The 25114-nt window shown below is 52.9% G+C and overlaps 2 protein-coding genes, 1 long non-coding RNA gene and 1 pseudogene across 4 annotated transcripts; 2 read left to right on the forward strand and 2 right to left on the reverse strand.

Annotated features, from left to right (window-relative positions):
* Nucleotides 1-916: 916 nt before the first annotated feature.
* Nucleotides 917-12542, reverse strand: LOC129533743 (uncharacterized). Its single transcript, XR_008680108.2, has 2 exons — nucleotides 12469-12542; nucleotides 917-11899 (listed from the first exon to the last, which is right to left on the reverse strand). It is a non-coding gene; the product is annotated as an uncharacterized lncRNA (long non-coding RNA).
* Nucleotides 1785-1988, forward strand: LOC115934913 (uncharacterized; annotated as a pseudogene).
* On the forward strand, nucleotides 11966-15794 carry TMEM101 (transmembrane protein 101). The gene is made up of 4 exons (XM_019028261.4): nucleotides 11966-12165; nucleotides 12444-12624; nucleotides 13827-13973; nucleotides 14746-15794. Exons 1-4 carry the CDS (start codon nucleotides 12029-12031, stop codon nucleotides 15052-15054), a joined length of 774 nt encoding a protein of 257 aa, XP_018883806.1. The 5' UTR covers nucleotides 11966-12028; the 3' UTR covers nucleotides 15055-15794.
* Nucleotides 15795-15853: 59 nt separating this feature from the next.
* NAGS (N-acetylglutamate synthase) lies at nucleotides 15854-22458 on the reverse strand. 2 transcript variants are annotated; one of them, XM_019026174.3, is made up of 7 exons: nucleotides 21911-22458; nucleotides 21089-21363; nucleotides 20763-20976; nucleotides 20291-20471; nucleotides 19508-19679; nucleotides 19229-19411; nucleotides 15854-18554 (listed from the first exon to the last, which is right to left on the reverse strand). In XM_019026174.3, the coding sequence occupies exons 1-7, from the start codon at nucleotides 22334-22336 to the stop codon at nucleotides 18401-18403; spliced, it is 1605 nt and encodes a 534-aa protein (XP_018881719.1). In that variant the 5' UTR covers nucleotides 22337-22458; the 3' UTR covers nucleotides 15854-18400. The 2 variants fall into 2 exon arrangements, with proteins under 2 accessions (XP_018881719.1, XP_018881720.2); XM_019026175.3 differs by lacking the exon at nucleotides 15854-18554 and adding an exon at nucleotides 18846-18912.
* Nucleotides 22459-25114: the final 2656 nt, after the last annotated feature.

The following is a 25114-nucleotide window of genomic DNA, read 5'->3' on the forward strand; positions in this document are numbered from 1 at the left end:
CCCTTTGCTCTTGTCTAGTAGACCTTGACTTTTTTTTTTTTTTTTTTTTTTTTTTTTAAGACAAGGTCTCCCTCTGTCACCCAGGCTGGAGTGCTGTGGCGTGATCACAGCTTACTGCAGCCTCAACCTCCTGGGCTCAAGCAATCTTTCCACCCCAGCTTCCCGAGTAGCCAGGACTACAGGCATGTGCCACTATGCCCAGCTAATTTTTTTTTTTTTTAAGACAGAGTCTTGCTCTGTCGCCCAGGCTAGAGTGCAGTGGCACAATCTCAGCTCACTGCAGCCTCCACCTCCTGGGTTGAAGTGATTCTTCTGCCTCAGCCTCCCCAGTAGCTGGGACTACAGGCGCACACCACCACGCCTAGCTAATTTTTTTGCATTTTTGGAGACAGCGTTTCACCATGTTAGCTAGGCTAGTCTTGAACTCCTGACCTCAGGTGGTCTGCCCACCTTGGCTTCCCAAGGTGCTCAGATTGCAGGCATGAGCCACCATGCTCTGCCAAGCATGACTAGATTCTGTCAGGCCTGAGTTATGTCAGATTTTACTTTTGCCCCTAACTAGCAATATGACTTGGAAACTTAACTAGCTTGTCAAACGTTGGTTTCCTCATCTGTAAAATCAGAGTCCCTGGCTGGGCACAGTGGCTTACGCCTGTAAATCCCAGCACTTTGGGAGGTTGAGGTGGGAGGATCGCTTGAGTCCAGGAGTTGGAGACCAGCCTGGGCAACACAGCGAAACCCCATCTCTACAAAAAATACAAAAATTAGCTGGGCTTGGTGGCACATACCTGTAGTCCCAGCTACTCAGGAGGCTGAGGTGGGAGGATCACCTGAGCCTGGGAGGTCAAGGCTGTGGTGGCCCATGATCACACCACTGCACTTCAGTCTAGGTGACAGAGTGAGATCTTGTCTCAAAAAAAAAAAAAAAAAAAGAGTTCTTTTCCTCAGTTGAGGATTAAATGAAGCCTTTAACGAGATGCCTGGCCCTTCTGTGTGGCCGTTACTATTCTCTTAAGAGTTCACTGGGCAGGGCTAGTGAGCACTCTGGGAAACCTGGACAGGACGTTTGGGCTCCTAGAGCAAGGCAGAGGTACTAGGCACAAATACTGTGTTCCAGGAGATGCTGGGCACCCCTCAAGTGCCAGGATGAAGTGTTTTGACTTTTGGCCTAGTGAGAAGAAAAAGCATTCCCTTCCTTTGTGCCTAAGACAAGACCTGGATGAATTATAGATGATGGCAGATTTCTCAGGCCGGCAGTATAGAATGAAGGAGGAGACACCTGACTCCTATCCGAACTGAGGGAGGGCCCCAAGGGGCCTCAAGCTGCCATTCTGATGATACAGAGCAGGTTGTGGGTCTCCAGAAGGAAGTGAGGAAAGAGGCTGGGGGTGAGCTCAGCTCCCCTGGATGCAAGGCCATAAGGCTGGGGATTTCCTAAGCCTGTCCCACATGCTCACCCTTGGGGCTGCGGCTTCCCTGAGAGCTGGGCTCTGGGAGGAGGCCAGATAGGCAGGAAACTAGAGCCCAGATTCTTTCCACTGCCATTCCTGGGCTGGGGCTGCACTCAGGTGCAGGTGTTGCCAGGAACACAGGTTGAGTGCATTGGATTTTCACAGCCTGAGGCCCTATCCTCAGTGGCCAGACAGGGCCAGGATCTAGTTGATGCTCTGACCTCTGGCAGAACAGGAGCTCCACAAATGTTGGCTGCATGAGAGCAATTGAGTGCATGTTTGGGGGCCGGGGAAGGCAGAGTTTCTCCTGGGTCCCTCTAGAAAGTCAGTGAGAAGCCTGTACTCTCAGGGATCATTGCTGTAGTTACGAGATAAGCTTCTCTGAACATGCAGAGCAGTGGTAACTATGAGGAGGCACAGTCTCTCCTGAGCGTGACTCTGGCTGTTGGTGTAGCTTTGCTGCAGCTGCCGTGTGCCATTGATGATCCTGCTCCTCTTCCTTCGGGAAAGTAAGAGGGAGAGAACAGCCTGAGTGGGGGTGAAAGTCAGTGAGCTGCAGTGTGGGGTGGGAGGAAGCAGGTGCAGAGGATTACAGGCCATCTTCCCTGATTGCTCCTTATCCAGCAGGAAGAAGGAATGAGAGGTGGTTAAGGGAGGGGGATCCGAATGCTGGGGTCTCAGGCCAAGAGGGTTCTTGCCAGAAGCTTAGGTAGCATTTAAAATCATGGGAGGTGGAGGCAGGGTGTCTTTGAGATGATGTTTGGGCACCCAGCAAATGGTGAGACCCCTGAATGGCATCTACTTGTGTTTTTCTCCCCTGGCATCACTGTGCTTGCCAGGGTCCCAGGCGGAGGAGTGAGGCCTGAAGGTCTCAGCAGCCATGAGTGCTTGATGCCATCCTCACCCCAGCCCTTCATGCAGCAAGGACGGGGTGGGTGTGGCCACACCTCCCTCACAATGGCTATAGTCATGGTGGCATCAGTCTTTCTCAGGAGTCTGGCGGCAGCATGCCCAATACCATGCACCTGCCCTACCTCAGGCAGCGTGGTGGACTGTGGGGGCCTCCACCTGCTCCGTCTCCCTTCCAGGCTGCCTGATGGAGTCTGGCTCCTGGAGCTGAGCCACAATAATCTCAGCCATCTGCCGGCTGGCGCCTTCCAGGGCTTTTGGGGACTGTGGGTGTTGCTGCTTTCTCTCAATATCCTGCAGGATCTGTCTGATGGGGCCCTAGGGACCTCAGTTTCCTGGAGCAGCTGAACCTCAGCCATAACCAGCTGGCCCACCTGCCCGCAGACTTCTCGGCTACCCTGGGCTCTCTGCTCTGCCTGGACCTCTCACAACCTACTCACTTCCCTGGACCCCACCAGCCTGTGGCGCCTGGAGGGCCTGAAGCAGCTCAACCTGAGCCACAACCAGCTGGCTGAACTGGCCGCAGGGATCTTTGGGGGCCTCTTCCACCTACACTGGCTCTCGCTGGCTGGGAACCAGCTGCAGCGGGTGGAGGGTGCTGCCCTGACCACTATGCCGGGCTTGGAAGTCCTCTCTCTAGCTGGGAATGACAGTGAGCTGGAGGCCGAGGCGTTTGCAACCTTAGGAGCACTGGGCCTTCTCTCTCGTGGGTAACCGACTGCAGCACCTGGAGGTCAAGGCAGTGGCAGGCATCTGGACAGCAGGCATGCGGCTGCTGTTGTTCGATAACCCCTGGACATGTGACTGTGACCTGCAGTGAGCCTTCGGAAAGTTGGGTCACCTGCGGCACTTGCATGTTGTAGACCTGGGCAACCTGACTTGCGCTGGGCCTGAAAGGCTGTCAGGGGCAGTGCTGAGTGGTGTGGAGGCCCAGCTTTGCCTGGCTGAGACTGCCACTGTGCTGGGAATCACAGGCACCGTGCTGCTCACAGTGGCTGTGGCTGTGCTGATGGCTGAGCGCAAGCGAAGACAGGGCCCGCAAGAAGCCGGGGAGCTGGGGAGCTTTCTGGAGAGGTGAGGGGTGCTGCAGAGCAAGGTCAAGGCAGCTGGAGGAGGGAGAGCAGAGGAAGGTGTGAGAGAGGAAAAGGGAAGTTCCTCAGAAGTCTGTGGAGCTCAGTTGTCTGCGGAAAAGTTGAGGAAACACTTTTCCTCAGTTGTCTGAGGAAAAGTTAAATATTAAATTTGAACTCAGTTGAACATGGACACAAACAATGGTCACCAAGTCCTGGAATGGGTTGTGTGAGCCCTTGAGGCATTCATCCAGCACTGTTTCGGAGAAATCTCTATTTCAATCTATTCCTATACGTTAGTTATTGAAAAACAATAGACACTCGCAAAAACAAGTTGACCTTTTTGTGTTCCTTGAGCCCGGTCACGAAGGGCCCTCGTGCCTGGAGCTCATGCCAAACAACTCGTTACAAAAGAGCTAGGGTCCCAGACTGCGCCGAAGCTTCATGAGACCTCTCCTCGTCTGTGCACGGACGAGTCGCCGACTCTGGAGCCCAGGCTGTTGCTTCCCAGACTGGTGGTGAATCCTCCATAGTCTGGTGAGTGTAAATATATATATATATCTCTTTTCCCTTCTCCCCTTCCTATTGCAATTTGCTTATTGTATCACTTGCTTATTATATTAATTTGCTTATATCATTCGCTTATTATATCTGCATTGCCATTTACATGGGATAAAGCTAGTTTACCCTTAAAGGTATTTTGTGTGTGCACCTTTTCTTCTCCCCTCATGCGTCTCTCACACAGAACATTTTTGGTGTCACAAACAGAATCCGAAAGAAAAAGCATGCCATTTTGCGGCCGCAAGGACCAGGCTGGGAGCTTGGAGACTTCCCATATCCAAGGATGGGAACTCCCCCAGTTCTTCCCCGTGGCCATTGAGTGGTCCAAGGGAATTGGCCTTTGTGAAAATTGGGAATCTAAATTAGTGCAATTTGAACCTTTGTGCGTGAAGTGCTGCAGGGAATCCCAGTTGGTAAAGGGGATGCTGAGGGAATTTCCCTGCGTGGATGGTGCTTGCTTACTGCTTATAAGTTAATGTGTCAAGATAGGGACTGGTTGCTACAGGAGAAATGTAAGCTGGAAAAGGAAAATGCTAATCTGACTTCCAGACTGGTCCTGGCCCAATGCCAGGCCTATGTCTTGACTGATCAGGCTCAAAGCTATCAGCCTATTGATGAAAAAAGCATCTGTTTGAGTGGCCCCGTCAGTGTACTGGAAGTAGAAGTACTGAAGAAGTAGTCAGCCAGGGTTTGGAGCAGGTACAAACCCAGCTCCTATCTCAAAGATGGGAAATTAACCCTAGTAAAATTCAAGGACCTGCACAAACTGTAAAATTCCTTGGCATCCTATGGAATAAGGGAAATAATCCGTTTTACCAAAGGCTAAGGATAAAATACTAGAATTTGCAACCCCTACCAATAAAAAGGAAGCCCAGAAATTGGCTTGTTTGGATTCTGGAAACGTCATATTCCCCATTTGGGTAACATTTTACAACCTCTGCATGCAGTCATTAGAAAACGCTATGACTTTCACTGGGGAGAGAAAGAGACCATGACTTTTGAACAAGCTAAACAAGCAGTGCAACTGGCCCTAGATCTATGGTCCATATGGTGATGGCCCAGTAGAACTGCAAGTAACTGTCCTAAATCAACATGCTAATTGGAGCCTTAGGCAGAAACAAGATGGGAAGAGGGTATCTTTGGAGTTTTGGACCTGGAAGCTGCCAGAGGCCGGCAAAGCTTATACTCCTTTCAAGAAGCAATTGTTAGCTTGCTGTTGGGCTTTGCTGGAAACGGAGCACCTCTGCTTCAACCATGATGTCTTTATGATTATGACTTGGGTCATGAGTTCTCCCAAAACTCACCAGTTCTGATGAAGGAAGTGGTGGGAGCAGCCAGCTGGCTGAATTGGTAGCCGTCCTCGAAGCTCTTCAGGAGGAGGCCAGAGGGATTTGTCACTTGTAGAAAAAATTTGGTCAGTAGCAAACGGTCTCACTACTAGGATGCCCCAATGGCAACAAAACAAATGGTTAATTGGGAATAAAGAGGTTTGGGGAAAACAATACTGGGAAGATATCTGAATCCTTGCGCACACTACCATTATCTCTGTTTGCCATATTGGTGCTCATGCGTCTCTGCTTTTTCTTGACAGACTATTTAATCAGCAGGCAGATCAACAGGCCAAAATTTCCACCATAACTGCAAACTTGAATGCGGATGAATGGATTACAATATGGTCAAACCTTGCAATGAGAGGCATTATAATGTATGGTGCTATAATTGATAGTGATTACTGGGGAGAGTTAAAGGTCATTTTATACAATACCACTCCAGATTCTTTTGCTATAAAACTGCAGATGCAGGTTGCTCAATTGTTAGTGGTATCTTGTCAACCCCCGAGGAAATTTCCACCCCAATAGAAACAACATATAGAACGGAACATTCAGGTCCACCAGAGTGGGCAACTTAAATCCTGGAGCTAAAATATGGGTACAGTGTCCATCAGATCCTGCCCCTAAGACTGCTGACCTTGTAGCTATTGGAGCAGAATATGAAGGCACAGTACAATTTCCTAAAGATGAAAAACAGTATCATGTTCCCCTCCATTTTTGTTATTACAGAGAATAACCTGTCTGCTAGTAATCAGCACCTGGATCACCATGTCTGAGGCTGAGAATGAGTTCATCAACTGGGTAGCCACTGCTGCAATAGAAGCCAACTGCAGTCAGTGCTGGCTCTGTGTTGAGTTGCCAGAGGCCGCTGGGAATGGGCTACCTTGGAGAATTGTCCCTGCTAACATTTCTGAATGGATATGCCAATACCAATGGGAGTGGGATAACACTTGGTTTTGTTTTGATTTTTTGAGCCAGAGTCTCTCTCTGTCGCCCAGGCTGGAGTGCAGTGGCACGATCTTGGCTCAGTGCAACCTCTGCCTCCTGGGTTCAAGCGATTCTCCTGCCTCAGCCTCCCAAGTAGCTGGGATTATAGGTGCATGTCACCACGCCTGGCTAATTTTTTGTATTTTTAGTAGAGATGGGGTTTCACCGTATTGCCCAGGCTGATGTCAAACTCCTGAGTTCAGGTGATCCGCCCTCCTCGGCCTCCCAAAGTGCTGGGATTGCAGGTGTGAGCCACCGCGCCTGGCCCGGGATAACACTTGTAATCCAACCTGGACTTCTTTTAACCAAACAGTCTATTTTTGCCCAAGCCCAAACAAAACACAGCACCTTTGTTACTTCAATTACACATTACAGCGATACAATTATAGTAGAACTCTTCTTGTTCCCTGGGGGGCCCTCTAGGTATGCAAATCCTACAGGTGGCAATACCTGCTTGGACGGGGAGACACACTTGGGGGTGGCCATTAATTCCATTCACCATCTGGGATAATATTTCTCTCCCCAGTAATCTAGATGCTTACAAACATTGCTGGTTATGAATGCGCCGGACTCCCTGGTGACGGTACCCTATCACAGTATTCTCCCCTGCCACCGGTACAATCCTGCTTCAGCAACAAATTCAAACATTCAGCTTACATGTAGAAAAAGCTCTTAATGATAGTAGCATGGAACTTATGTTGTAATCAGATAAATTTGCTCAGCTCTGTACTGTCATGTTGCAAAGTCAAATGGCATTAGGTTTGCTTACCGCAGCCCAAGGAAAGGTTTGCCCCTTACTGCATCCTGAATGTTATGTGTATATCCCTGACAATTCTCACAATATGAATCTCCTTGCAAAGCCATGAGGGGTGTGGTTTTTATTAATTATGCTTTTAGTTCTCCTGTGCTTACCCTGTATCTGTAATCTATATCAATTGTGGCTTCCCTGTGTATCCGTAAGAGTATTTTCCTACAGTTGAGTATCAGATTGAGGCCAAATGTGGAGGAAAAGTTAAATATTAAATTTGAACTCAATTGAACATGGACACAAACAATGGTCACCAAGTCCCGGAACGGGTTGTGTGAGTCCGTTGAGGCATTCATCCAGCGCTGTTTCAGATAAATCTCTATTTCAATCTATTCCTATATGTTAGTTATTGAAAAACAACAGACAATCGCAAAAACAAGTTGACCTTTTTGTGTTCCTTGAGCCTGGTCACGAAGGGCCCTCGTGCCTGGAGCTCATGCCAAACAACTCATTACAAAAGAGCTAGGGTCCTAGATTGTGCCGAAGCTTCATGAGACCTCTCCTCGTCTGTGCACGGACGAGTGGCCGACTCTGGAGCCCAGGCTGTTGTTTCCCAGTCTGGTGGCGAATCCGCCATAGTCTGGTGAGTGCAGTGTCCGACTCTCGAGCCCAGGCTGTTGCTGTTGCTTCCCAGTCTGGTGGTGAATCCTCCATAGTCTGGTGAGTGTAAATACATATATCTCTTTTCCTTTCTCCCCTTCCCATTGAACTTGCTTGTTATATCATTTGCTTATTATATCTGCATTGCCATTTATGTGGGATAAAGCTTGTTTACCCTTAAAGGTATTGCATGTGTGCCTTTTCTTCTCCACTCGTCTCTCGCACAGAACACTAGGCAGGGGTAGGAGGAACTGGGAGTGGGGGGACCACAGGGACAAATGGCTGTGTTCATTTCTCAGGGGCCAGGCCACCCACCCATCCCCCTCTTCTGGCCTGATAGCATGCCAGCATCTGTCCCAACCCTAGAAATGAGGATTTGGCCCCAGGTCCTTCCCTTCTCAGTATCCCTCTGGGAAAGAGGAAAGAGCAGGAAAAGGTAGAGAGGGACTTCAGCCCTGAGAAGGGGCGCAGTGGGTACCAAGGCAAGCTTCCTCAATCCAATCTTCCCCTCCCCCTGACACAAATCCCTGGCCACTGCTGCTGGAGACTTGATTGGAAACTGCTTGCTAAGGTTATGATGGGAGGGTGGGGCATTGTGCCTATAGGGACAACCCAGGCAGACTCCTAGGACTATTTTATGGACATGTTGTACACAATCCTGGTTCTGGTCCTCGTCAACACTTTAGGGCTGTACACCTCAGCCATTTGAAATGGAGAGGTGAGGAGACTGGAAAAATAAAACCAACTGGAAAGTTGATTCTGTACTATGTGCCTATATTGTGGTAAAGGAAATTTGTTTTGTGTGGTTGTCACTGGTGGGTAGAGATAGACAAAATTACCTTTAACCCAGACTTTTTCTCATTCTCCTTGCCTAGAGACCTCCCCACCCTCCAACATACACGTATACAATCTCATTCCCTAGTTCTTTGCATCTATATGTTCCTCTCTCGTGTTTTTTTACTTTTTAGAGATGGGGGTCTTGCTTTGTTACCCAGGGTGGAGTGCAATAGTGCAATCATAGCTCAATGCAGCCTCAAACTCCTCGAGGAATCCTCTTGCCTCAACCTCCTGCGTAGCTGGATTACAGATGTGGGCCACCATGCCTGGCTTCTCATGGTCTTTCTGATTTACCCAGACCTTATCCTAGTGACTGTGTTTGTTTATTTATGAGATAGAATCTTGCTCTGTCATCCAGCCTGGTGTGCAGTGGTGCGATCTCGACTCACTGCAACTACCTCCTCCCAGGTTCAAGCGATCCTTCTGCCTCAGCCTCCTGAATCGTTGGGATCACAGGCTCCCGCCACCATGCCCAGCTAATTTTTAGTAGAGATGGGGTTTTGCCATGTTGGCCAGGCTGGTCTCGAACTTCTGGCCTCAAGTGATCCACCCGTGCCTCTGCCTCCCAAAGTTCTGGGATTACAGGTGTGAGCCACCATGCCCGCCCCTAGTGGCCGGTTTAAAATGAAATGTGAAAAGGGGTTTTATTGCCCACCTTTCACTGGCTGGTTGGGAATTTTTTTTTTTTTTTTTTGAGACAAGAGTTTCGCTCTTGTCGCCCAGGCTGGAGTGCAATGGCGCGAACTTGGCTCACTCCAACCTCTGTCTCCCAGATTCAAGCAATTCTCCTGCCTCAGCCTCCCAAGTAGCTGGAATTACAGGTGCCTCGCACCATGCCCGGCTTTTTTTTTTTTTTTTTTTTTGAGACGTTGTCTCACCTTGTCACCCAGGCTGGAGTGCAGTGGCGCGATCTCGGCTCACTGTAAGCTCTGCCTCCTGCGTTCACGCTATTCACCTGCCTCAGCCTCCCGAGTAGCTGGGACTGCAGGCTCCTGCCACCACTCCTGGCTAATTTTTTTGTATTTTTAGTAGAGACGGGGTTTCACTGTGTTAGTCAGGATGGTCTTGATCTCCTGACCTCGTGATCCCTGGCCTCCCAAAGTGCTGGGATTACAGGCATGAGCTACCGTGCCCAGCCTAATTTTTTGTATCTTTAGTAGAGATGGGTTTTCACCATGTTGGCCATGCTGGTCTCGAACCCCTGACCTCAGGTGATCCAACCCCCACTTGGCCTCCCAAACTGCTGGGATAATAGGCGTGAGTCACCACACCCAGCCTGGTGGGAATTTTTTTTTTTTTTTTTGAGACAGAGTCTCAATCTGTCGCCCAGGCTGGAGTGCAGTGGCGTGATCTCGGCTCACTGCAAGGTCCGCCGCCCAGGTTCAAGCGATTCTCCTGCCTCAGCCTCCCAAGTAGCTGGGACTACAGGAGCCCGGAGTAGCTGGGATTACAGCCATCACGTCTGGCTAATTTTTGTATTTTTAGTAGAGACGGGGTTTCACCATCTTGGCCAGGCTGGTCTTGAACTCCTGACCTCGTGATCCACCCGACTCGGCCTCCTAAAGTGCTGGGATCACAGGCATTAGCCACCGCGCCCGACCCAACACCTTTTCATTTATCTGTACAGCACATATTTCCTGAGGGCATCCTGTATACTACAGATGGTTCCCAGCATTGGAGTTTTCAACTTTACATTGGTGCGAAAGCAGATCTGCATTCAGTGGAAACTGTATTTCTCTTACAATGCTGGGCAGTGTCAGCAAGCCACAGCTTCCAGTCAGCCACACATTTTCAACTTACAGTATTTTCAACCTATGATGGGTTTATCAGGATATAACTCCATCACAAGTCAAGGAGCATCTGTAAACAGTAAACAGAAACCCAGGCACCGTGTTTGTGCTTAGGGAGCTCGCGATCTAGTAGGGGAAGATTGTCAATAAAATAATCACAAATATATTGGCTGGGTGTGGTGGCTCACGCCTGTAATCCTAGCGCTTTGGGAGGCCAAGGCGGGTGGATCGCTTGAGGTTAGGAGTTCGAGAGCAGCCTGGCCAACATGGTGAAACCCTGTCTCCACTAAAAATAAAAATTAGCCGGGTGTGGTGGCAAGCGCCAGTAATCCCAGCTACTTGGGAAGCTGAGGCAGGAGAATCGCTTGAACCTGGGAGGTGTAGGCTGTAGTGAGCCAAGATCGCACCACTGCACTCCAGCCTGGGTGACACAGTGAGACCCTGTCTCAAAAATAAAAAAAAGCATATATATGTAAAGCAGATATATATACGTGTGTGTGTGTGTGTGTGTGTGTATATCTATATCTATCTATCTATCTAATTGCCACCGTGCCAAGTGATTCAAAGGAAGGTAGCTGATGTTATGAGAACATATAAACGGGTGGGGCATGGGAGAAGGGGCTGAGAACACACTGGAGGGGAATGCAGAGACCACCTGGATGTCTGCTGCAATTAAACTGACAAAATATGACAATTTGGGTTACAGCGGGAGCATGGCAGCTGGAGAAATGGACTGACTTGAGATGTCCCAGATGTTCAGATCTCCCTTTTCTCTCAGGGGACAGGCAAAAGGCAAACCCAAAGAGATGACTTTGAGCCAGGAGGACCCCTTACTTTGAACTTAACAGAAACGGGGGTTTCCTCTGGTGCGTTATGTGTATCATTTATTGAACCACTACTATGTACTAGGACCGACCTTGTCACATTTAAAGTTCACAACTCTGGCCTGGCGCGGTGGCTCATGCCTGTAATCCCAGCACTTTGGGAGGCCGAGGCGGGCGGATCACGAAGTCAGGAGATCGAGACCATCCTGGCTAACACGGTGAAACTCCGTCTCTACTAAAAATACAAAAAATTAGCCGGGCGTGGTGGCGAGCGCCTGTAGTCTCAGCTAGTCAGGAGGCTGAGGCAGGAGAATCGCTTGAACCCAGGTTGCGGAGGTTACAGTGAGCCAAGATCGTGTCATTGCACTCCAGCCTAGGCGACAGAGTGAGACTCCATCTCAAAAACAAAACAAAACAAAAAAAAGAAAAAAAAAGTTCACAACTCTGAGGTAGGTGTAATTATCCCCATTTCATGATGAGTCTCATAAAGTTTAGGTGATGTGCCCAGAATCACACAGGGTTGGAATCAGGATTAGGGCCCTGATCGGGCTGCATTCAAAGACCAGTTTTCTTCAATACATCATACTACGGTCCAAGACTTCTGCTACCCTGAACCCACTGTTCCTTCCTCTAGTCTAGTTTTCAAATTCGCAGGGACAAATATGGTCCTGAAGGCTCCACGAGCAGACGAGAAGGCTGGACTTCGCAACTGGGTCACCTTAGATCCGGAACTAGAGAGTGACACCGTTGTTTCCGGGAGGAAAAAGAAGAAAAAGCGCTTGACCCGGAAGCTGCGTGTCCCATCCCCGCGCCTGCTTCTCTGACTGGGGTGAGGCCGCAGCGGACTGCCCTTTCCCAAGATGGCGTCGAAGATAGGTTCGAGACGGTGGATGTTGCAGCTGATCATGCAGTTGGGTTCGGTGCTGCTCACACGCTGCCCCTTTTGGGGCTGCTTCAGCCAGCTCATGCTGTACGCTGAGAGGGCTGAGGCACGCCGGTGAGCAGGCCTACGCAGCCGCTAAACGCGGCAGGGGGCGGGGATGTGGGCAAGAAATTGGGGGCTAGAAGTCGGGACCCTTGGACTGGGAGGAATTGGGACCTCCCTGGGAGGGGTTCTGGTCTGCGTGTCGGACCAAATCTGGTACGGCGGTCCTGCCCATGGGAGGGGAGTCTGGTTTGGGGGAGCAGTGGAGCCTGTGGGAACTCAAGGGGTCTCAAGCTCCTTCCCCCACCGCTTCATTCTGTCCTCGTTGCTTCCCCACTCCCGGCTCGCAGGAAGCCCGACATCCCAGTGCCTTACCTGTATTTCGACATGGGGGCGGCCGTGCTGTGCGCTAGTTTCATGTCCTTTGGCGTGAAGCGGCGCTGGTTCGCGCTCGGGGCCGCACTCCAATTGGCCATTAGCACCTACGCCGCCTACATCGGGGGCTACGTCCACTACGGGGACTGGCTGAAGGTGAGCGCCTCGGCCCCAAAAGGGTCTTCCCTCTGGGTGACGGGGAATCAGAGGCCAATGCCCAGGGCTGTTGGTGGGCGATGAATCGTGCTGGCCAGGTGCACAGTGTGAAGCCTGGGAGGTTCGAACCCCTAGGCTTATGGAGATTACAGAGCGCAGAAATGGATCTTAGAGACCACACAAACTTCCTCTTCAAAGTGTGGAAACTGAGGTCTAGAGATGGGAAACAGACTTTCCCAAAGCCACAACACAGTTAGGATACTGGTGGGACCAGAACCCCGGTCACCTGGTTCCCAGAATCTTTTAAACTGTTAGTTTAGTAATCTCAGACTCATGGGGTACAAAGGACCTTGGAGAGTACCTAGTTTTCATAAAATAATTTTATGAAAATGTAATTAGTCTTAGTATAGCATTTAAGCCAGAACCTGTGCCAGGCCCTGCAGGCTGGAGATAAGGTTGGACAAAGGCACTGTCCTTGAGGAAGAGACTGTCAGACCCTTAGGGGAGGAAGATGTGTGAACAGCTACAGGGCAGCAAGATCAATGTTTTTGTGGCATAGATCCCATGCCACGTAGAATAAAGAACACCAAGATTACAGTCTACAGATCTGAGAGTGGGGAAGGGAGAAACACATTGTGTCTGGGTTCTGCCACTTACTGGCAGGTAGGACCTGCCAGTTTTCTTTTTTGCTGTTGTTTTTTGAAACAGTCTCGCTCCGTCGCCCAGGCTGGAGTGCAGTGACGCTATCTCAACTCACTGCAACCTCCGCCTTCCAGGTTCAAACGATTCTCCTGCCTCAGTCTCCCAAGTAGTTGGGATTACAGGCGCCCTTCCCCACACCCGACTAATTTTTGTATTTTTAGTAGACGGGGTTTCCTCATGTTGGCCAGGCTAGTCTCAAACTCCTGACCTCAGGGTGATCCACCTGCCTCGGCCTCCCAAAGTGCTGGGATTACAGGCATGAGCCACTGCGCCTGGCCAGACCTGACAGTTTTCTTAACCTTCTGGGCCTCAGTTTCTACTTCTATATATATATATAAAGAATGATCTGTCTCTGTTGCACCTGCCCACCAAGCTTGGAAATGTAAGAGGGTTCATCAGATGGAATGGGATGTGTAGAGAGGGGTGGTTCTACACTCTGGGAAGCCAGGAGAGATGTGACGGCTGCAGTTCTTGACTGGGGTCCCCTTACCCCGGCCTAGGTCCGTATGTACTCGCGCACAGTTGCCATCATCGGCGGCTTTCTTGTGTTGGCCAGCGGTGCTGGGGAGCTGTACCGCCGGAAACCTCGCAGCCGCTCCCTGCAGTCCACCGGCCAGGTGTTCCTGGGTATCTACCTCATCTGTGTGGTATGTTGGGGGACTGTTAGTTGGAGGTGCCTGGCTGGGAGTGAACTGTGAGTCTAGGCATGGCAGAACCCCAGGAAGGTAGACACAGAACGAGGCCCTGAGTGCAGTTCCTGATGGCCCAGTTCCCTGGGAATTGCCCCGGCCAGCTTCTAGGCCTCAGGGGCCCTCCAAATGCCTGTTGAGAGGCCCTTCCTCCAACAGTGTTGCCACGAGGTAGACTGGCCATTAAATTTCAACCCTGAGAGCCAGGAGAACAAGATGGGGTGATTCTCTCATGGCTCCAGCCCCCAAAGGACTAGAAGGGGATAAAGGAGAGGTTTGGTGGGGGTCAGGCCCCAGCTGGGACTCTGCCCCCTAGAGCTGATGAGAGCTCTAGGGTAGCCACTTATGGTTCTCCCTGGTGCTAGGGGAGGCCAGGGTGACTGGAGACATGGACAGGCCCCAGGCCATTAGGTCTCATCTTAATTACCGAGTATATCTCTGTACAGCTCTCTGTGTGGGCTCCCATATTCAGAGGTGGGAGCTCTAGTCTGACTGTGGAAATACACTTCCTTCATAGCCCCTAGGGTGAGGGGAGACATGGGCCCTAATCTCCTGGGGCTCCATAGTCTGAGGGGGGGACAAAGGCCCTACTTTCAGAGGTTCCCCAGTCCAAGAGGGGAGTCAGAAGCCCATCTGCAGGGACTCATTTGCAAGTGCCATCTCAGGGGTGGTTTACCCCAGACAGGCTTCTGAGCCTGTTGGAGAGTCTTAGAGGATGGTATGTCTCCAGGCCTACTCACTGCAGCACAGCAAGGAGGACCGGCTGGCGTATCTGAACCATCTCCCAGGAGGGGAGCTGATGATCCAGCTGTTCTTCGTGCTGTATGGCATCCTGGCCCTGGCCTTTCTGTCAGGCTACTACGTGACCCTCGCTGCCCAGATCCTGGCTGTACTGCTGCCCCCTGTCATGCTGCTCATTGATGGCAATGTTGCTTACTGGCACAACACGCGGCGTGTTGAGTTCTGGAACCAGATGAAGCTCCTTGGAGAGAGTGTGGGCATCTTCGGAACTGCTGTCATCCTGGCCACTGATGGCTGAGTTTTATGGCAAGAGGCTGAGATCGGCACAGGGAGCCACTGAGGGTCACCCTGCCTTCCTCCTTGCTGGCCCAGCTGCTGTTTATTTATGCTTTTTGGTCTGTTTGTTTGATCTTTTGCTTTTTTAAAATTGTTTTTTGCAGTTAAGAGGCAGCTCATTTGTCCAAATTTCTGGGCTCAGCGCTTGGGAGGGCAGGAGCCCTGGCACTAATGCTGTACAGGTTTTTTTCCTGTTAGGAGAGCTGAGGCCAGCTGCCCACTGAGTCTCCTGTCCCTGAGAAGGGAGTATGGCAGGGCTGGGATGCGGCTACTGAGAGTGGGAGAGTGGGAGACAGAGGAGAGAAGATGGAGATTGGAAGTGAGCAAATGTGAAAAATTCCTCTTTGAACCTGGCAGATGCAGCTAGGCTCTGCAGTGCTGTTTGGAGACTGTGAGAGGGAGTGTGTGTGTTGACACATGTGGATCAGGCCCAGGAGGGGCACAGGGGCTGAGCACTACAGAAGTCACATGGGTTCTCAGGGTATGCCAGGGGCAGAAACAGTGCCGGCTCTCTGTCACTCACCTTGAGAGTGGAGCAGACCCTGTTCTGCTCTGGGCTGTGAAGGGGTGGAGCAGGCAGTGGCCAGCTTTGCCCTTCCTGCTGTCTCTGTTTCTAGCTCCATGGTTGGCCTGGTGGGGGTGGAGTTCCCTCCCAAACACCAGACCACACAGTCCTCCAAAAATAAACATTTTATATAGACATTTGGTTTTGCTTTTCTGTTCTCCCCAACAGGGCACTCTGCCATTGGCTGGGATTGATCTTGGGTTTCTTGAAACACTAGATCTGGTCAAGCCCCACCTTGGGCCTCCCGTGATCTTTCCCCTGTTCCAAGATTTCCCACAGTTCTTTGGCTCTCTCTCTTTCTTTTTTTTTTTAATTTTTCACTTCTTTATTTTTTAGAGACAAGGTCTCACTTTGTTGTCCAGGCTGGTTTCAGACTCCTTGGCTCAAGTGATTCTCCAGCCTCAGCCTCAGCATCCCAAAGTGCTGGGACTACAGGCATGAGCCACTGTGCCCAGTGGCTCTCTTTTTCAAGAATCTCAAAATCCTCATTTTACTATATGCTTTCGATCCCTCACCTCAGTCCCTCTTGTTGTAGGTTGTCTTTTTCTCCCCATTTGGAGCTGGTTCTTATGAAGACATCTTTGGTGAGAGCAGCTAGAGGGAGAGAACTGTGAAGTGTCCACTGTGAAGTGGAATATTTTACACTTTATACATGAAGGAAATGGAGGCTCAGAGAGGATAAGCAGTTTCGGTCAAGCCACAGAGCAAATCCAGCCCACAGAGCTGGATTCCAGGTCAGGTCTGTCTAATGGCGAAGTCCAGATATGTACTCACTGTGACCCATCTCCTGAGGGGAGACAGAGGCTGCTCTATTCCAGCCCCTACTGTGCCATGATGGTCTCCCTGTTGACCTTCTCCCTTTTTTTTTGAGACGGAGTCTTGCTCTGTCACCTAGGCTGGAGTGCTGTGGCGCGATCTCTGCTCACTGCAAGCTCCGCTTCCCGGGTTCATGCCATTCTCCTGCCTCAGCCTCCCGAGTAGCTGGGACTACAGTTTTTTTTTTTGTTTGTTTGCTTTTTGTTTTTTGTTTTTTTTGAGACAGAGTCTCGCTGTCACCCAGGCTGGAGTGCTGTGGTGTGATCTCGGCTCACTGCAACCTCTGCCTCCCGGGTTCAAGTGATTCTCCTGCCTCAGCCTCCTGAGTAGCTGGGATTACAGGTGCCCGCCACCATGCCTGGCTAATTTTTTTTTTTTTTTTTTTTTTTGAGATGGAGTCTCGCTCTGTCGCCCAGGCTGGAGTGCAGTGGTGCGGTCTCGGCTCACTGCAAGTTCCGCCTCCCAGGTTCACGCCATTCTCCTGCCTCAGCCTCCTGAGTAGCTGGGACTACAGGCGCCCGCCACCACGCCCAGCTAATTTTTTGTATTTTTAGCAGAGACGGGGTTTCACTGTGTTAGCCAAGATGGTCTCGATCTCCTCACCTCGTGATCCACCCGCCTCGGCCTCCTAAAGTGCTGGGATTACAGGCGTGAGTCACCGCATCCGGCGACCTTCTCCCTTCTTGTCTATGTGTCTGCCAGAAAGTCACCCCAGCAGCAGCCGGTATGGTGCCTGCTACATTATGGAGCTTCAAAAAATGTCAAATGAAACCCCTGGGCTTTGGATTTCTGCCCATCGAGTCCTGTAGAGACTGGACACAACCACTAGTAGGGCCTAGGGGAAAACGTCCAAGTTTGAGCTTTTAAGCCAAAGCCATCTTTTAACTTCTCTGGGCTCTTGCAGGTAAACGGTCCACCACTGATGCCTGGGTCTGGCTGTGAGCCCAGCCTAGAAAGGGAGCTGTGGGTGGAGGCACTCACAGGCAAGGGGAGCTGGGGCTGCTGTGGCCTGGTCTGTGGAAGGGAGGATGCTTCCTAATCTCTGGGAGGGAGATGGTGGCAGCATTCATCATAGAAGTCTTCTACTCCCTCCAGGAGTCCCCTGATTCCCCAGCCCTCAAGATCTTGCTCCCAGCCTGTAATCCTAGCATTTTGGGAGGCCAAGCAGGGAGGATTGCTTGAGCCCAGGAGTTTGAGAGCAGCCTTGGCAACATAGTGAGACCTCGTCTCTACCAAAAAAAAAGAGAGCCAGGTGTGGTGGTGCATGCCTGTGGTACCAGCTTATTTAGGAGGCTGACATGGGAGGATTGCTTGAGCCTGGGAGGTCAAGGCTGCAGTGAGCTGTGATTGCACCACTGTACTCTAGCCTTGGTAACAGAGCAAGATCCTGTCTTTAAAAAAAAAAAAAAAATCTTGCTCCCATGGGGTCACTTCTAATTTTCTTTCAAGTGTAAGCTGACTCTCAGACAAGTATTTGCATTTTAATCAAGGACTCCTGAAAAACTGCAAGACCCAAAGGAATTAAAATGAATGGTAGAATATCACGCAGGCAGGGGTATTATTTTGGGTAAGGGAGCCTCAAAACATAGCACAGAGGCACAGAAACTAGCCCACCCTTAGGGTTAGTCCTGAGTAGAGCCCTGGAAGGCACCCTCCCCTCCCCTAGTCCCCAGGTTGAAAATCAAAGGCCATTTGGTTGTGGCTTTAGAGTGAGTCGAGTTGGGGTCCTAGACTGGTCCCCTTCTTTCCTGTGCTTGTCCCACTTCAGCGCCTCCTCTGGGCAGAGCTGGGGCTGCTTTCTCCTCTGCAGATCACTCAGCCAACAAGCCCCCTTCAGCCTGTGGCTGGCTGCCTGGGGTCATGCCCAGCTGGCATGGCTTTTGGTCCACCCTGGCCATTCCAGGGCCTGTAGTGTCCATGGTGAGGGTCAGCTGCCTGGGTCAGAAGCTGGCTTGTGAAAGGAGTCTGGCAATCCCTTGGCGTGGTTGACCAACTCATAGGAGTCCCGGATATCAGCCAGGCCAAACCAGAAGAAGATCCACTGCTTGTTGGAGAAGCTGCCATCACTGTGTTTGAAGTACCTGGGTGTGGGGAGGTGATGTAGGAAACAGTTTTTAGGGCAAGGCCAGTGTTCATTACTCACTGGTTCTGTCTTTAAAGAACATTGATTGAGGACCTACTGCATGCTGGGCACCCAGCTTGGTCCTGCTGTGTGTTATCTCATTTTATCCTCACAGCAGAGGCCTGAGCCTGGCATTGTGATGCTCAGCTCACAAAGAAGCAGCTAAGGCTCAGAGAAGTTAGGTACCTTGCCAGGCGCACACAGGAAGGGAGCGGGTGCCTTGCTCTCCACACTGCCTTGGCTGTGCAGCAAAGAGGAGGCTTCTTGCTCACTTCCTAGTGCTCACAGAGCAGGGTGTAGGGGCGAGGGGGTAGTTACTGAAGGAGAGAGGAGAGATGTTCCACTGGAGGCGCCGCAGGCCTCCAATAGACCCTGAAGGGTTAGGATTCCTCAGGCCCCTGTGAGAGGCGGGCTGCGTGGGGGTTAGGAGGTGTCACTTGCTTCCAGGAAAGGAGTGCTAAGCATGCTTTAACTCGGGAAATCTCAGGCTTTCTGTGTGGTCTGCCCCTGGGAGGTAGTGAAAGGGAGACCAGTGGAAGAAAAGGAAGCCCAGCCCTCTTGGCATGGTTGGCAAGGGTGGGAGAGGGGAGGGAAGTCAGGGCCCAGCCCAGAGCTGAGAGTGGCGGGACCTACCAGGGATTGATGGGGTTGGTGACCCGGGAGCGCCAGAAAAGTGTCTGAAGGTCCCGCCGCAGGCACTCCCACAGCATCTGGCCGGAGCCTTGGCCCTGGCGGCTGGAGCTCACCACAAATTTGTCCAGGTAGGGGGTGCCCCCCAGGACGGGCTCCATGGTCAGAATGGCGGCGGCGTTGTACCTGGCGCAGCGGGAGAGCGGCAGGCTGGGACCTCTCCTTGGTCCGAAGCTGCCCGACTGTCCCCCAGACCCCGCCCTCTGGGGTCCGCAGGCTTACCCCTCGGAGACGTAGATGGAGTGCAGCCGCGGGCGCAGCGAGGCCAGGTAGTCGTCCCTGAGCTTCTTGCCGAAGCTGGCGTTGACCAGGTCCACTAGACGGCCCTGGTCCAGCTTGTCCAGGCTGCGCACCCGTAGCATTCGCTCGGCGTTCTTGAACAGGGTCCCGGACCCTGGAGGAGGATGGGGAGGGGCTAGTCTGGCTGGAGGGCCGTTTGCGCAGCCTGGTGGGGACTGCAGGTAGGACAGGCGCTGGTGGGACAATTTCCGTCTTTGGGAGACCTCCACAGTGAAATGATTTCAGTGGTCTGCATAGATTTGTCTGTGATTTTCATTCAAGGAGATGCTTTCCCCAGGCAGAGATTGTGCCCCAAGCTCCTCCTGTCGCCTGGAGCCCCACCCACTTCCGTTAGTCTTGCCTCGCTCCTTGAAGTCTGTCTCCCGCCGCTGACCAGGCCCACCCACATAAGCCCCGCCCATCTCTCCTGGTCGAACACCTCCCTTATGGTCCCGCCCCTGGCCCCGCCCACCAGGGGCCCCCTCCTTCTCCCCCCTAGTCCCGCCCATTCATTTAATTCCTTCGGAGTTCCCTTCCAGTACACTGGGTCTCCTCCTCTCACCTCCCCCGGGTTTCGGCAGCAGCAGGAGCCATTGCTGTGACACCCCCCGCCTCCCCCTACGGCTCCTGGACAGGAGGAGAAGCCGCTCCTCCTGACCGCAGACACCCAGCCCCGGCCAGTGCTCACTCCCGGGACCCAGTCCCCGGCCCGCCCACCGCCCTCACCCTTGTTGCTAAAGAGCTCAGTGAGCAGCGTGCTAGCGGCGGTGATGACGGCCGAGGAGTGGTGGGGCAGGCGGCTGAGCACGTCCACGATGAGCCGCATCTGCTGCCGTTCTTTTGTGCTCACCCACTCGGCGTTGCACACCAGGTCCAGGTCGGCGGGCAGGTTCACGTTACTCAGGACCTGTGTCCGGAGCCAGCGGGTGAGCCTGGCCCACAGCCGGCACGGACTGCCCCCCTGCCCCCACGGACCTCTCTTTTCTCTGACCCCTTTATCCTTACTTCCGCCCGGAGTCCTTAGCCAGGGAGGGCGCAGATCTGGGCACCCAGGGCTGAACTCCTCCCCTATACTCTCTTAGGCTTTTCTACCCACCCGGCTTACTAGTGAGTCTGCGGCCCGTCGGGGAGAAGTGCGAGGGGCGCAAGAGAAGGCCCGGATCGCCGGCGTGGGGGAAGGGGAAAGAAAGGGCCGCACCTTATGACTGCTGTCGCGCAGGCCGCCTGTGTTATTGAGGAAGATGATTTTGGTGGGCCGCAGCGCCTTGGCCAGCGACGCGGTTACCTCTAGGGAGTCGAGAAGCACGGAGCGGCGCGCGGCCGTCTCCCCGATGGGGCACAGGATGGGGATGCTGCCCGACTCCAGGCACCACTGCAGCAGGTCTGTCTCCACCGAGACGATGCCGCCGTAGCTGTGGGCCAGACGTGGTGCTCGAGAGGGCCCCCTCCAGGCCTGCCGGACGGGGCAGGGCGGGCAGAGTAGTGCGCTCTGACGACGCCTGGGCGGGCAGGGCGAGCACTCACCTGGCATGGGGAGCCGGCTCGGCAGCGCGTAGCACAGACCCGCCGCCAAAAAATGGCACAGCAGCGGCGGCGTTGTGTCGAAGCGCGTCTACCAGCACCTTGCAGCTCTTGGCAAGCTGCGCCTTGGCCTCCCAGAAGGAAAGACAGCCCGAGGGAGCCGTAGGGGCCGGCAGCCCCAGGACCACCAGCGGCTTCATGTCCATGCGCTGCAAGAAGGCCAGGGCAAAGGCCAGACTGGATACGCCCTGCTGGCACTTGAGCACCTCCTCGTCCACCTGCGGAGGAGTGGGCTTTCAAGGAGCGTGATACGGACCTGAGCCGCTGGCTCCCACAGCCTGGCCTGCAGGGCCGTCTCGGTGACCCTACTCTTCCAGAAGCTGTCAGGACCCACTTCTGGCCACCGGTGCCCACCTGCTCCGCCCTTTGCCCCGTTGGGTCTTGCCACTCCCTTGTCTCACGCTGGGGTACCTCCCGCCCTCCTCCCTGCGACCTTGGACTCCGGGACACCTTTGGGGGAGGGGCAGTGCAAGCGGCTCCTGTCCAGGTCCTTCTGAACCCCTAACTGCGCCCATGTTGGGGGCCTTCTTCAGAACATCACACCTGGCGGGTGGGGTCCCCCAGGATCCTCACTCGGGCTGGGCGGGAGGCTTCCGGAGGAGCTTACGGCCTCTCCCATTCCCGGCGGCGCTGGTCTGGGCCCTGCCGGGCTCCTTCCCGCTTCCGCTGCGCAGAGCCTGCAGCGTATCCTGCCATGCCTGAGGACAGGTGGCCGCACAACCCCATCCCCTCGCTGTGTCACGGCCCACGCCGGGCTCCGCTCACCTCGATGACGGCGAAGGGCTTGTCCGCGGAGTGGTGGCAGGTCTGGAACTGCGTGAGCCAGTGGCGCGCCTCCCCAGGGCTGGCCCCGCACTGGTTCAGGAAGGCCTGGATGTCCCGCTGCACCAGCGAGCGGCCCGAAGGAGGCTCTGGGGACTCGTGGGGCACCGGGGGCGTGGGACTCGGCACCCACGACGGCTCCTCGGCGACGGGCGACTGGGAGACGTCGTCCGCGCCCGCGTACTCCTCGGGCGGGGGCTGGGGCTGCGACCAGGCGGTGCTGAGCCGGCGCCCCGGGCTGGTGCCACTCGCCGCCCGCCGCCGTGCGCCACAGCTCAGCCTTCGGGCGCCCCCAGTGCCTCCCCGGCCTCTCAGCCTCGGGGCTACAGCAGCTGCCCGCAGAACCACAGCCATCAGCGCCGTCGCCATGACGACAACCAACTCTTGCCCCCCAAGAGTGGCAGTCTGTCTGGAGCGTCTGGCACTGGGGGGCTCTTAACTTGCCGTTGGGCGGTGCTGGACCTGGTCGGGGCGGGGTCCGGACAGGGGACCAGGAGTCTCCTCTGGGTGCGTTTGAGGAGGGTCAGGCCATGAGTCAGGGGGCGGGGCCGCTAGGCTCCCCCGCCCCTGGAGGAACTGAACCCACTATCGGTCATGGGGCCGAGACTAAATGTGGCGGGTTGTCTTTAATCTGCTGCCAAGGTAGGTTCCAGGGGCGGCTTTGGGAGTCTGCAGGGCCTTGGATGATTGGCATTCTGACCAGAGAAGAAGGGACTGTAGGTGGCTTTGAGCACAGGGCTGTGCAGGGGGCTGGAAGGAGGGCGCTGGAAAGAGCAGAAGAAGGGGGGCAGTGGGAGGGCGGGGGCGGGTGGTGCTGGCCTTGTCTGTCCTGTTGCCTGAGCTCAAAAAAGATCCTAATGAATGACCATGAGGTTACCAGGGTTTGCCAAACTCCAGTCACTGGGTACCAGCTTGAGGAATTCTGTGATATCCTCAAAACACCCCTCAAAACTTATAATACTTTAGTGTTAAAGCTTTTCTTTATCAAATATCACATCTGGTAAAAATAAAATAGTTTTTTATTTTGTTTTTTGAGATAGGGTCTCACTCTGTTGTTGCCCAGGCTGCAGTACAGTGGTGCAATCATAGCTCACTGCAGCCTCCACCTCCCAGGTTCAAATGATCCTCCTGCCTCAGTCTCCCTAGTAGCTGGGACCACAAATGCACACCACCATGCCCAGCTAATTAAAAAAAAAAAAAATTTTTTTTTTTGAAGACGGGTTTTCACCATGTTGCCCAGACTGTTCTTGAACTCCTGAGCTCAAGCAGTCCTCCCACTTCTGCCTCCCAAGGTGCTGGGATTACAGGTGTGAGCTACTTCACTCGACCTCTGTAACCCTTTTTTTGTTTGTTTGTTTGTTTGTTTGTTTGAGATAGAGTCCCACCCTATTGCCCAGGCTGGAGTGCAGTGTTGTGATCTCAGCTCACTGTAATCCCCGCCTTCTGGGTTCAAGCGATTCTCCTGCCTCAGCCTCCTGAGTAGCAGGGATTACAGGCAGACACCATCACACCCGGCTAATCTTTGTATTTTTAGTAGAGACAGGGTTTCACCATGTTGGCCAGGATTGTCTCAAACTCCTGACCTCGTGATCCACCTGCCTCAGCCTCCCAAAGTGCTGGGATTACAGGCGTGAGCCACCACGCCCGGCCCTCTTTAACCTTTTTAAACTTAAAGTTTATCCATGTTAGGTCTGTAACTAGGCCAGTATCACTTGCCATAAGCCTTAAGAATCAAGTGAGGAGGCGGGTGGGTCATCTGAGGTCAGAAGTTCAAGACCAGCCTGGCCAACATGGTGAAACCCCATCTCTACTAAAAATACGAAAATTAGCCAGGCAGTAGTGGCATGTTCCTGTAATTCCAGCTACTCAGGAGGCTGAGGCCAGAGAATCACTTGAGCCTGGGAGGAGGAGATTGCGGTGAACTGAGACTGTGCCACTGCACTCCCGTCTGGGCGACAGAATGAGACCCTGTCTCAAAAAAATTAAAATTAAAATTAAAAAAGAATCAAGTGAGAGGAAAACAATGTTATTACATTCCATTATATTCCAGCTGCATAGCTTGCCTGCTTTCTTGGTAACAGGGAAGGTTAGCAGGTGCCATGTGTTAAAGATACCCTAGCACCAAGCAAAGCCTTCTGTGTGGTAGAGGAATAGCTAACACATGTTGAATGCTAGGCACTATGCAAAGGACTTCACAAATAGTCATTCATTTAATCCTCTCAGTGACTCCAGGATAGCTATTATCATTACTCCCATTTTACAGATGAGAAAATGGAGGTACAGAAATATGTGAGGGTCAGGGTCACTCAGCTCACAAGCTGTGGAGCTGGTCTAGGAAGCAGTTCTGCTCCAGATCCATGCTCTTAAGCAAGTTTTGGAAAGGAGTTGAAAGGCTTGAAAACATTCACAGGATATGATTCAATGTTACTTCATACTGTGTCCATGTGCTGGGCACTGTCAGCTGCACACATCCTGCCCTTGGGTACACTCTGATCCAGTCAGACCCTCTGTTGTTGTGGAGGGGGAAAGAGGACCCTCTGTTGTTGTAGAGGGGAGGTGACCTGGCCAAGGTCACACAGCTCGTCAGTGGCATGGCCAGACCCTAAGCACCCTCAGTTCCTAGCCCTGCTCCTCCCTGCTTCCTTGCACGTGGTTTTGTCTCCCCATGCTGGAGTCCTGACACCTGGGGCTCTGCCTTTTTGGGGAGCAGGGCTTGGGCTACTTCCCTCCTGAGGATTCTCTAGGGGAGGCCGAGTGAGTGCGCTTACCCGTTTCTGGGATCTTCCCCGCAGTCCCCCACCCCTCGGACACACTGTCCTGGGGGGAGACTCTGTAGTGGAAGGAGGGGCTGACATAGGACCTCCTCATTGAGTTTTTTTGTTTTCCCACTTAGAAATCTTGGGTTCCAAGGCAAAGCATGAAGCAATGGCGTGGAGGGGCTGCACCCCCTACCTGGTGGGGCCACCTCCAGGGCCTTCTTTCTCTTCCCGCTTTACTCTCAGGCCCTGCCACACACACACTTCTCAGAATCCACTGGAGGAGGAGGTCTTAGCCTCCAGGGGCATAATAGTTTTCCTCTCCAAACTCCTCCAACCCAAACGTGCTTCTCTTTCCCTAGGCTGCAAGGCCAGCTCTGCATCACAGCAG

Source organism: Gorilla gorilla, chromosome 4, assembly GCF_029281585.2.
Source record: "Gorilla gorilla gorilla isolate KB3781 chromosome 4, NHGRI_mGorGor1-v2.1_pri, whole genome shotgun sequence".
In the NCBI taxonomy this organism is placed as follows: Eukaryota; Metazoa; Chordata; class Mammalia; order Primates; family Hominidae; genus Gorilla; species Gorilla gorilla.

What these genes read in the sequence shown, in the direction of transcription:
- TMEM101 (XM_019028261.4), top strand. Translation starts at nt 12,029, where the DNA reads ATGGCGTCGAAGATAGGTTCGAGACGGTGGATGTTGCAGCTGATCATG. An exon ending in GAGAGGGCTGAGGCACGCCG is followed by an intron (nt 12,166 to 12,443) that starts GTGAGCAGGCCT and finishes CCCGGCTCGCAG; the next exon opens with GAAGCCCGACATCCCAGTGC. An exon ending in ACTACGGGGACTGGCTGAAG is followed by an intron (nt 12,625 to 13,826) that starts GTGAGCGCCTCG and finishes ACCCCGGCCTAG; the next exon opens with GTCCGTATGTACTCGCGCAC.
- NAGS (XM_019026174.3), bottom strand. Translation starts at nt 22,336, where the DNA reads ATGGCGACGGCGCTGATGGCTGTGGTTCTGCGGGCAGCTGCTGTAGCC. An exon ending in AGCCCTTCGCCGTCATCGAG is followed by an intron (nt 21,364 to 21,910) that starts GTGAGCGGAGCC and finishes ACTCCTCCGCAG; the next exon opens with GTGGACGAGGAGGTGCTCAA. An exon ending in TCCATCTACGTCTCCGAGGG is followed by an intron (nt 19,412 to 19,507) that starts GTAAGCCTGCGG and finishes CCGCTGCGCCAG; the next exon opens with GTACAACGCCGCCGCCATTC.